This window comes from Quercus robur, chromosome 3 (genome assembly GCF_932294415.1).
Source record: "Quercus robur chromosome 3, dhQueRobu3.1, whole genome shotgun sequence".
Lineage (NCBI taxonomy): Eukaryota > Viridiplantae > Streptophyta > Magnoliopsida > Fagales > Fagaceae > Quercus > Quercus robur.
In genome coordinates this window covers 38,444,967-38,457,242 of record NC_065536.1, presented here as the reverse complement: position 1 = coordinate 38,457,242, position 12,276 = coordinate 38,444,967, and the positions used below count along the sequence as shown (strand labels likewise).

The 12,276-nt window shown below is 35.8% G+C and overlaps 1 protein-coding gene across 1 annotated transcript; it reads left to right on the top strand.

The window, feature by feature from the left end:
* Positions 1-6,753: 6,753 nt before the first annotated feature.
* On the top strand, positions 6,754-8,829 carry LOC126719597 (uncharacterized). Its single transcript, XM_050422132.1, has one exon. The coding sequence runs from the start codon at positions 6,754-6,756 to the stop codon at positions 8,827-8,829; it is 2,076 nt and encodes a 691-aa protein (XP_050278089.1).
* The last annotated feature ends 3,447 nt before the right edge of the window (positions 8,830-12,276 follow it).

Sequence of the window (12,276 nt, the reverse complement as noted above, 5' to 3'; positions counted from 1 at the left end):
ATGAATTCTATGCCAATCTCAAGAACATAGTGAATTTAGCCTTCAATCTTAGAGAACAGATTTTGGAACCCAAGATTGTCAAGAAGATCCTCAAATCTCTTCCGGAGAAATTCCATGCCAAGATCACTGCCATTGAAGAATCAAACAATCTTGACTCTATTCCTTTGACAGAGCTGATTGGGAACTTGCAAACCAATGAACTAAGGTTAGCAAGGGTTGACAAAGGTAGCAAAGGCAAGAACATGGCCTTAAAGATTAAGAATAATGATAACAATGAGTTGTCTGAAGATAAGGATACTAAGTTAAAATCTTATATCACCAGACAATTCAAGAAGTTCATAAAAAATGCAAATATCAAAGTAGGTGATAAGGATGGCAAACAATTTGTATTCTCTCAATTCAAGTCCCAAGACAAAGGCAAGAGAGAATTCAAGGATGCTGGTTAAGGCAATAGTGTTCCTACTGGGCCAAAGTGCTATGGGTGTCAAGGATTTGGGTACATGAAGCAAGAGTTTCCCACATATCTCAAATCCATTGGCAAAAGCAAAGCCCTAGCTGCCACCTTGAGTGATACGGAACCAGAATCTAATTCTGATGAAAGTGACCAAGATAGGATAGTGAGTGCTTTTACGACCACTGTTGAGTCCCCTGAGGAAGCAGTAGACCTAATTGATGAGGAAAAAGAGCTAATAGAATCAAAGTTTGGGAAGATGAATGAATAGGACAACATCCACACTGCCTACTCTAAGTAGTACAAGGTCTCTGAGAAGCTCTACAGGTTGGCTATGAGAAAGCTCAGTGAAGTGGAGTTAGAACATGAGGAACTCTCCACCAAGGTTGATGAAGCTAATTAGACCATTGGAGCACTTAAATTTGAGAACAATCTTCTTGTTGAAAAGACCAAGAAACTAAATGCTGAACGTTTTTAGATAAAAGCACAATTGGAAAGGACTTCAAGTTCCAAGCTAGATGAAATGTTAAACTTCGAGAAGTCTGCATCTGATAAAATATGTCTCAAGTATTATCACCCTCTCTCCTCTTGCAGTACTTCTACTAATGCTTTAAATAGAGTTATTTTTATTCCCCCTACTAATAATGATAACTCTGAGATAACTGATCCTAAAACTAAAAATTTGAGTGAGGATAATAGTGATAAGGGAAAATCCATTCTAGGAGTACCCCCTAAGGTTTGTAAGAAAGAGACTAAGCAAAATAATCATCACTCCACCAACAAGAAGTCTCAACCAAAGAAGCCTCACTTCTGTCACTACTGTGGAGCATCTGGGCACACTCGTCCAAATTGCTATAAGTGGTTAGTCACTCAACAAACTAATAGTGTATCATCTCTTGGGAACCAAAATCAACTCCAACTTTCTTTAGCCTCTCTTGGAGAACTTAAGGTGGTCATGTTACTCTCGAACTTCAATTGTTTCAACTCTCCTCCTTATCCATCTAAATAAAGGTTCATGCAAAAAAAAAAAAAAAAAAAGGATCCCCATCCAGGTATCCCATCTGGAAGGAAAAAGATTCCAAGTGATTCCTTCACTTTTCTGATCTCATGCATGGTTTGTGTTATGGTTTGAGTCAGTCTAGTTTTGATACTATGTTTGTTTGTTTGTTTGTCTTTACTTTGTTTTAAGTTTTTTTTTTTTTTTTTAATAAAAAAAAAAGGAAAATTTTGAAAAATACAAAAACAGTGTGTGTTTGTGTATACTCTTACTTGTGTACCTTGGATGGCCTTTGAAACAAAGTTCTTAAATTTTTATCTCTTGTAGCTTAGATGAGCATCTTTATGCATAACTAAGCAATGTAAGTTTTGTGGCTCGTTTATGTGATTTGTATGATTTAGTTGATCTCTTATCTTTCATATTTTAAATCACTCTTTTTGATGGGAAGGACTAGAAAATCCTAAGAGAAAGGCATAAATAACCATATCACCACTAAAACTCATCAATCATATAACATCTGTGTGCAAATCATAAAAGTCGTGCTCAGTAAGGTGTAGCACTTGCATAGCAAAAACAAGATGTTTGACTTACATAATTGGGTAATTTCCTCTTTCTTATATACCCATGCATGTTATGTCATTTTATGCATAAAAGAAAAACATGCAAAGAACATGAAAAGAAAAAAGAATTAAAATGCTTTTAATATGGTTGCAAACATGTTTCTAGGAGATGTGGGAGTTATATGATGTACCTCGAAGGTGATGGTCCCTATCAAAAAATAGTTATGATTATGTGTGAATGTATTTGATCCTCCTATATCATTACTCTTCATATAATGATTTACTTATGCTCTCCTGCAAAAGTTTCACACACAACACACATACTCTTTGCTACTCTTGATAATATTGTACAGGTACAAAGTGATTTGTCCATCACAAGGAATACATGTGGTAGTACATGCTCTCTAAACTGTCTAAACAATTTTTTACAATAAAAGTTGTTAGACTTGTTTAGTGTGTGTTTGATCTAGGAATGCTTTGCATCTAGAGTTGAGGATGTGTTTCTATGCTTAACATGCTCTTTGATTGCTTGTTTTGGTGTCTATCTTGATTGCATTCATCTTGTGCTGCTTCTCCTCCTTGAAAACCTTGTTTCAGGCTTCTCGATAGCAGCTCGATACCTTCTCGATAGATGCTCGATAGCTCCTCGATACATGCCATTTCTATCGAGATTTTTGGGTTTATTCTCAATACCTCTCGATAGATAGCTCGATCCATCGAGCCAATTCTTTGGATTCTCTACTGCTTGATAAATGCTTGATACCTCCTCAATCTATCGAGGCCTTTTTGCCATCGATACCTCCTCATACCTCTCGATCTATAGAGTTTTTGTTCTTAATAGAATCTCGATACCTTCTCGATCTATCGAGATGTGTTTTTCTATATATATTTGAGGTCTAATCCGTTTCATTTCAAACTTAAGTATCTTGATACCTCTTTCTTCTATCTCGATCCAAACCTTTCTTTTTCACCAAAATCCTTCTTCTAATCCCTTTTTCGGCCTTTATCAAGCTTCAATCCTCTGGTAAGTGGTCTAAATCCCTTCTTTTTTTTTCTTTTTTCATCATTTTCATGCATTTTTTACCTAACTTTTAGGATTTCGAAAAATTTGGGGTTTTTGAGTCTCTATGAAAATTTTTGGGATGGGTTCTATTAATATGATCTCACATGCTCATACATTGCACTCTTTGTCATTTTAATCATGTTTTCATGCATTCAAGGTTGTGTGCTTGATTATACAATGTGAATGTTGTAGTTTGGATTGGGTTCTACTCGTGATGCAATTTCTTTAGCATGTAACATGTTCGTGCATTGCACATTGTCTTTTTCTTCTTTCCTATGCCTCATGTTCTTGTTGTGTTCTCTCTCTCTCTCTCTCTCTCTCTCTCTCTCCCTCATTTTAGTTTCCTTCTCATGGCACCTAAGAAGTTCGTCCCTTCTAATAACCCAATAAGATGTCGTAGTTCTTCCTCTTCTTCTTCTGCTCCTAATTCTATTCGGTTTTGTGATGAGAAGGCATGAGATGTCTTCTTTGAGAACTTTTCTAACTGGGCAATTCATTCAGAACGCCAGGTTATTCTGTCTGACTTTCGAGACTCTCCTCTACCCGGTGCATTTAGCTCTCATGGTTAGGCATCTCTCTATGAGATACCCAAGAGGTGTCCCAGTGTGTTCATACAGGAGTTTTACTCCAACATACATGCCATCGTTACTTCTATACTTAGGTTTACTATGGTATTCCAAGGTACACATATCGTAGTCACTTTGGAGTGAGGTACTACATGTTCCTAGGGTTGATCATCCTATTCACCCGAGTCACTGTCATCTCGATTCTATCTCTTAAGACAAGATGGCCTCACTCTTCTATGAGAAGGCCATGGTGTTGGGAGATACTCTTAATTTCTCCACAACCAAGTTTGCTAAGAGTCCACGAATCCTTAATATGGTGATGACCTTTGTTCTTACACCACGGTCTCACTATAACACTATCATTGAGCCTCGTGCTTGATTCCTTCTTTCTCTCATAGAAGAGCTTGCTATATATTTTCCCTCACATATGATAGTATCTATGATAGATTGCTATCGAAACACTGCTACACGTGATAAGCTTATCTTCCCATTGGCTATCACACGCATCCTTTCACACATGCACATCACTATTCCTCTCTCTTCTCCTTTCTATGTCATAGGTGCTATTAGTAAGGAATCTATTAGGAGAAGCGACATGCAGCTAACAACCAAGCGACCTCATGTGGAGGATGATGCTACCCCTACCCCCTGTCCGTCTTCATCTTCTGCTCCATCTTCTTCTTCTTCTGGAATGGAGGCATCCCTTGCTGCCATTATAGACCAGTTTCAGCACATGCATGCTGATTTTGGTAGTCGTCTTGACCACATTTCTGATGAGATGTGTTAGATGAACACCAAGATCGGTTGTATAGCTCGCCGACAGTCTCGTCTTGGCAGTTTTGCTCCTTCACCTTCTCCTGAACCTGCTAATGATTCTTCTTCGGATGGTGGAGATGATAAGGATGAGGATGCTTCTGGCTCTAAGTATGAGGATGAGATGACACCCTCTCAGTGATTCACCCTTTGTCACTCTTGACAAAAAGGAGGAGTAGTTTTGTATTTGAGAGTAGGTCTTATTGTTAGAGGGAGAGCTAGCATAGGGTTGGACCAGTTAGGGGGAAAGTGTTTTAAGGGATGTAGTGAGGTTTTGATATATCTTTTCTCACTTCATGTACCATGGTCTTGTGACCACTTTGACATACATTGTATTGTTGAGATATATATATATATATATATATTTATATTTCTTCACTTTTGTCTAACATGTGTTGTTTCTTTTCTATCTTTATACACATGTTTCTTCTTGTATACAACTTGTCTATGTTTCACACTTGATGCCTTAATGAATATTGTTTAAGTGTTTCAGATAAGACAAGTTGCAAGTCTATGATACCATGATCTCTTTTCTTACAAAGTTTTTCAAGAGCTCAATGTATTAGTTAAGCTTATGTGAGAAAGATGAGTTTATAGGAATTTGTGAGAGAATGGAGGCCAAACTAAAATTAAAGTGTAGTTAAAGGACCATGCTTAAATGTCTAAGGAGGTGCAGCTGGAGTGCTTAGATCGTCTACCATGATTGGAAGCTTCAAATAAGGAAAGAAATCAAAGAGGCAGAATCTGAAAAGGAAAAATCTGATTTGCGCACTGATCAGTATTTTGGATGTATCTCTCTCCTCAAAAATCCAATTGACACAAGGTCAGATGGGTTGGAACCGTGACTTAAATATATACAACTTTTCAGTTTTGAGTTTTTCGAAATTCTCAAGTTTTGAAGGCCGAAATTAACTCACAATTTACTTCTGTAAACCTGGACGGAAATTAAAATAGTAAATGTTTTATTTTCTTTGGACACTTAGACATTAGGGTTTTGAAGGGAGGCTGTGGAGAACGAATTTTGGAGAGAAAACCTTGTATTTTTCTTTCTCTAATGGCAGCCTAAACTCTTTGCTAGGGCTAGGGGTTATGTTTCTTCTATACGGTATGAATATTTAATGTGATTCTTTCTAGGATTTTATCAACGACATATTTGATTGTTCAATTAGATTTCTTTTGATGTATTAGTTCTTCCATGCTTTCAATAAGTTCAATCATGTTTTTCTTATTGTTTAGATGAATTTCTAATAGTTTCAAATAGAAATCAGGATTTAAAGTGAGTGGGTTTTTCTGAAAACTTTTCTAACCACATTATCGATCGAGATTATCATGCGTTCTTGAATTGTCTCAGTTCAACCGAATCATAAGTTTTTAATTGTATAAGAACAATCAATTATGAAATAGATGTTTTCTTAGATCACAAAGAATTTCATATCGATATAGGGAAACACCCTGATGCCCTAGTATTAACATTATTGATTAAAATCAATTTTTATTATTATTCTTGTTAACAATCACCAAGCAAAAGTATTTTTCTTCTTCACTCAAATTGTTATTTAATTATATTGTCTTTGAATTTACCCTGCTCCTTGTGGTTCGACCTCGGTACTCCGAGAAATATATTGCTACGATCTCCTGCACTTGGGAGTGAGCAAGCAATTTTGGCGTCGTTGCCTTCACCTTCTTCATCAATCATGGGTGATGAAACACGTAATAATCATGAGGAGAATAGAAGAAATATGTATGAATTGTTGCATCCCACACAAAATTCTGTTCCTTCATGCATCATGTTTCCACCTAATGCACCACATGTAGAATTGAAGTAAGGTTTATTAGCAATACTTCCTGACTTTAGGGGACAAGAAAATGAAAATCCTTATGTCCATGTTAGAGCTTTTGAAGAGGTAATTAGTAGTTTCTATGCACAAAATGTTATTGAGACTGCTAAGTTACATTTCTTTCCTTTTTCACTTAAGGATAAGGCAAGAAGTTGGTTTTACACCTTGAAACCTAGGTCTATAGGTAGTTGGGGGGAGATGGCCAAAGAGTTTTTTAAGAAACACTTTCCTCCCCACAAAGTCCAGCAAGTAAAAAGAAGGATAGCTAGTTTTGTCCAAGGAGAAAATGAGACCTTATACCAAGCTTGGGAAAGGTACAAAGATCTTTTCAATTTTTGCCCAACTCATGGGTATGAAGATTGGAGGTTGGTTAGCTATTTTTATGAAGGACTTACACCTAGGGACCAACAGTTTGTTCAACTCTCATGCGGAGGGGACTTTTTACAAAAAGAACCCGAAGATGCAATGGATTATCTTGATGAGATAGCTGAAAACTCTAACACATGGACTGGACCTAGCCCTATGGACTCCACTGATAGGACTAGAACTAACACTACCACTTCTAGTGGAAGTGTTTTCAAGTTGAGGGAAGATGATAACATGAGTGCAAAAATCAGCATGTTAACTAAAGAAATTGAGGCACTCAAAATGAAAGGAAGTAAGAGTGTTAGTGCTACCTTTAGAGAGGACCCAATGGAGATGTGTAAAATCTGTCATGAGATAAACCATGCTACAAATGAATGTGCATCACTTTCATCATTTTTGAATGTGCCAGAAGAACAAGTACATGCATTTAATTCATACTGGCCAAATAATTCTTCATATTCTAACAATTATAACCCAAATATGCGAAACCATCCGTATTTGAGTTATAAGAGTGACAATGTGTTGAATCCTCCTGCTCCAAGGAATTTTAATTCACCACATGCATCATCATCATCATCATCATCATCATCATCATCTAGAACTTCCTTGGAGGATGCACTTAGTACTTTCATTCAAAGGCAAAGTGAGCAAAATCAAAAGTTTGAATCCATGCTCACTAGGCTAGATGAAGAGGTAAGAGAGACCAAGAGTCATATAACTAGGCTTACAAATTCATTGAGTGAGATAGAGAGAAGGAAGCTTCCTTCCCAAACTCAACCTAATCCTATCAATCAAAATCTAAAAATTGGCTCTAAAGATAAACATGAGGAAGTAAAAGCTGTGACCATTTTGAGAAGTGGTAAAAAGATTGATAAAAGTTCTCCTTTAGTAACTAAGAAATCTAAGGAGACCCCAGTTGAAAAAGAGAAGGATGAAACTGAGTCACTTGGATTTGGTGAAACTGAAAAATGCCCAATCCCTCCACCATTTACACAAGCCTTAAAATTACCTAGGAAATTGGACACCACATCTGAGATATTAGAGCATTTGCATCAAGTCAAGATAAATTTGCCATTATTGCATGTTATCAAGCAAGTGCCTGCATATGCTAAGGTAATTAAGGACCTATGCACCATCAAGAGAAAGCATCATGTGAAGAAGACTGCATTCCTAACAGAACAGGTAAGTGCAGTTATCCAACATAAGACCCCACCAAAGTCTAAGGATCCAGGTTGTCCTACGATCTCTTGTACTATTGGAGATTACATCATGGAGCATGCATTGCTAGATCTTGGGTTAGGTGTTAATTTGATCCCTTTCAGTGTATATCAAAAACTTGGACTTGGTGAGTTGAAACCTACTTCAATAACTTTACAGTTGGCTGATCACTTTGTAAGGAAACCGAGGGGGATTGTTGAGGATGTATTGGTGAAAATTGAACAATATTATTATCCTGTTGATTTTATTGTTCTAGATTACCAACCTGTTTTACATCCTAATGTTCATACCCCTATTGTTTTGGGTAGACATTTTCTTGCCACAGCTAATGCTTTAATTAATTGCAGGAATGGGAGAATGCAACTCACTTTTGGTTCCATGACTTTGGAGCTAAACATATTTCATGTGGCTAAACAACCACATGAGGATGATGATTGTGCTTATGTGAACCTCATTGGGGCGGATGTTCAAGAAGAGTTTAATAAGAATTGTTTTTCTGATCCTCTTGAAACTCTTCTTAATAATTCTGTTGGTTCTTATGATTTAGAATATGATATTCATGTATCTGAAAATTTTTCTTTGTTGGATTCCTCACAGGTTTTGGAAGAACAACAAATGATGGCAATTAATAAAGGGTGGAAGCCTTGCTTTGAGAAGCTACTAGAAAATGAAAAAAAGGTCGTGCATTCAAGTGAAGAGGCACCACAGCTGGAGCTTAAGCCGCTGCCCGGTGGTCTTAAATATGCATATTTAGGCCCAGGTAAGTTAAAACCTAGATGGGATGGCCCTTTCATTGTAAGAGAAGTGTTTAACCATGGACCTGTAGTAGTTGAGGACCCTAGAGATGGTAGGATTTTGAAAATAAATGGAAAAAGGTTAAAACCATTCTTAGGGGGAGTTATACCAGAGGAGGAGACCATGTCACTGAAGATCCCTTCCTATTGGGATGCTACGTGAACTCTGAAAGAGCCTTATGAAGTTGTACCATATTTGTTTTACTTTTCTTTTTGCCTTTTGTTTTTGTTTTTATTTTTGTTTTTTGTTTTGTTATTATTATTATTATTATTATTATTTTTGTGAGCTCACATTTGCAGGTGTGAAAGAAATTTCAAAAAAAAAAAAAATTTAATGCTTAAGGTAACTTCTTCCCTTTATACTTGAATTTATTTTGGTTTTGATACATTGAGGACAACGCAATATTTTAGTTGGGGGGAGAGGTTTAAACTTGCTACACCTTGCATGATTTTTCTTTAGTTCTTAAAAAAAAAAAAAAAAAAAAAAAAAAAAAAAAAAAAAAAAAAAAAAAAAAAACCTTGAATTTGAATGCAAAAGAGTTATAAGCTTTATTTTTTATATCATGTGATGGAATGAATAATGCTGAGTTGGTTATATTATTTGCTATATTAAGACTCTTTCATGAAAAGTACAATTGGAAACTTTTGAGCACAATAGCCAAGTTAGTGGACGGTTGGATGTTGGATATGCATGGATCATGAACAAGCTAGATATAAGCTGAAACTCAACCCATATGGAGAGTTCTTGAGCCTTACTTTTCTTTGTGAGAGTCTATCTTTGTTTGAACTCTTAAATTTCTCTCATATGCTTCAGTTTTTGTAAAATATCTCTACATTTTTTGGTTGACTACTGGAAACATTATGGGGAGATATACCATGGTCCTACTTATTTTTGTCCTTAGGCATGCTAGTTTATGTGGAATTTTAGGAGCTGAGAGCCTAAGACCACCAATTTTTTGTCACCAGCTAAACAAATATTCAGCCTACCTTTACATTAACCATTGTCACCATCATTTGAGCCATGAGAAATACTTCTACAATACCACAAAACATTTTTATTTATGGGTATTCTCATGAGGGTTCAAGTTTTGAGCAATTGATGTGTTTAGATACGACCATTGTCTCTCTTTTCTTCAAAAAAAAAAAAATCAAAAAGAAGAAGAAAGAAAGAAAAAAAAGAAGAAAAAAAGAAAAAGAAAGAGGAGACATACATAATCAATCAATAAATCATTGATGTCTTACACATCTTTCATGTATTTTAGAAGGGTTATATGGTTGAGTAAAGATTGTTTTGATTCAAGTTGGTTGTTATAGCTATGAGTTGGGTTTGGCTTGAATTTTCTACATTTGATTCATATACCTCATATTTCAAAGAGAGCAGTTTGCCTTTACCTAGCCATAAGATTATACTACCATTGAGCTTAAAGTCCTACTTGATCCTAAAGGTGCATGGCTGGTATGTGTTTGGGATAAAAACTAGGGATGAGAATGGTATTAACCTTATGTTTCCAGGAATTCAACATCCTTTCCAAGAGATCTTTTTCCTTTGTTTCAGCGGCTGTTTTTGTATACACATGTGATATTCTTAAAACTTCTTCTTTCCTTTTTGTTCACATGTGATTTGAAGAGAGAAACCATTACTTCTATGTGTTTTCTTTCAGAGTGTTGATGACTTAAGAGAGGTTTTGGAGTAGAGGCTCTAATCTAGATTATTCTTGGTCTATGCATGTTTGGAAAAGCCGGTTTGATTGGATGGGCTATGCACACACACACTCCAAAAGTGAAGCTAGTGAAAGCTCTTTAATATGATGAATAGTATCCCAACTCAAAATTGAAAGTTCATTTGTATGATATAATGATAAAGCAAACTAACATTTGCTGCAGGAATTTTCAGGAAACCTTTGACTTTTGTGGGTAGAGTCATTGCAAACCCTCACGAGAGTAAACTCGTCCACTAGGGTGACCTAGGGGTTCAAAGACTTGCTGCACATGGGAAGTGCAGTCGTGTAGCCTACGAAAGTGGCTTGTATTTTAGTTTTAATTTTTCACTTTTAGTAGACATGGGTGCTTTGTGGATTGCTAGGGGCTAGCAAGATTTAAGTTGGGGGGTGTGATAATGCCTTAAAATGTATACTTGTTATATATTTATATGGGCATTATCTCCTTATTATTATGCTTAATTTGTACAATTAAGCTATGATTTGCATTAGTCCCTATTATTTATCTTTACATAATTTCTTGAATAAAATGCTATTCATTGTATGTAATTTTCTACTTTCAGGTAATTATGTGAGAAAGATGAGTTTACAGGAATTTGTAAGAGAATGGAGGCCAAACTAAAATTAAAGTGTAGTTAAAGGACCATGCTTAAATGTCTAAGGAGGTGCAGCTGGAGTGCTTAGATCATCTACCATGATTGGAAGCTTCAAATAAGGAAAGAAATCAAAGAGGCAGAATCTGAAAAGGAAAAATCTGATTTGAGCACTGATCAGTATTTTGGACGTATCTCTCTCCTCAAAAATTCAATTGACACAAGGCTAGATAGGTTGGAACCATGACTTAAATATCTACAACTTTCCAGTTTTGAGTTTTTTGAAATTCTCAAGTTTTGAAGGCCAAAATTAACTCACAAGTTACTGCTGTAAACCTAGACGGAAATTAAAATAGTAAATGGTTTATTTTCTTTGGACACTTAGACATTAGGGTTTTGAAGGGAGGCTGTGGAGAACGAATTTTGGAGAGAAAACCTTGTATTTTTCTTTCTCTAATGGCAGCCTAAACTCTTTGCTAGGGCTAGGGGTTATGTTTCTTCTATACGGTATGAATATTTAATGTGATTCTTTCTAGGATTTTATCAACGACATATTTGATTGTTCAATTAGATTTCTTTTAATGTATTAGTTCTTCCATGCTTTCAATAAGTTCAGTCATGTTTTTCTTATTGTTTAGATGAATTTCTAATAGTTTCAAATAGAAATCAGGATTTAAAGTGAATGGATTTTTCTGAAAACTTTTCTAACCGCATTATCAATCAAGGTTATCATGCGTTCTTGAATTGTCTCAATTCAACCGAATCATAAGTTTTTAATTGTATAAGAACAATCAATTATGAAATATATGTTTTCTTAGATCACAAAGAATTTCATATCGATATAGGGAAACACCCTGATGCCCTAGTATTTGCATTATTGATTAAAATCAGTTTTTATTATTATTCTTGTTAACAATCACCAAGCAAAAATATTTTTCTTCTTCACTCAAATTGTTATTTAATTATATTGTCTTTGAATTTACCCTGCTCCTTGTGGTTCGACCTCGGTACTTCGAGAAATATATTGCTACGATCTCCTGTACTTGGGAGTAAGCAAGCAGGCTCCTTCCTTAGAACCCTAGACATATATAAGGTTTATTTTAAAAGTCATCTCACAGTATGACGTTTTCCAGTAGTCCTATTCTCATGAGGTTCAACAATCTCTAGTGGAGGATATTGCTCCCCATACTCAAGACCTCTAGGATCTTTCACTTCATCATAATCCCATGTAGCCTTAGCATCTTCATATTCTTCATCACCTACCACTTCCTCTTCTGAAGCACTATTAGGCAATGAGAA

What these genes read in the sequence shown, in the direction of transcription:
- LOC126719597 (XM_050422132.1), top strand. Translation starts at nt 6,754, where the DNA reads ATGGATTATCTTGATGAGATAGCTGAAAACTCTAACACATGGACTGGA.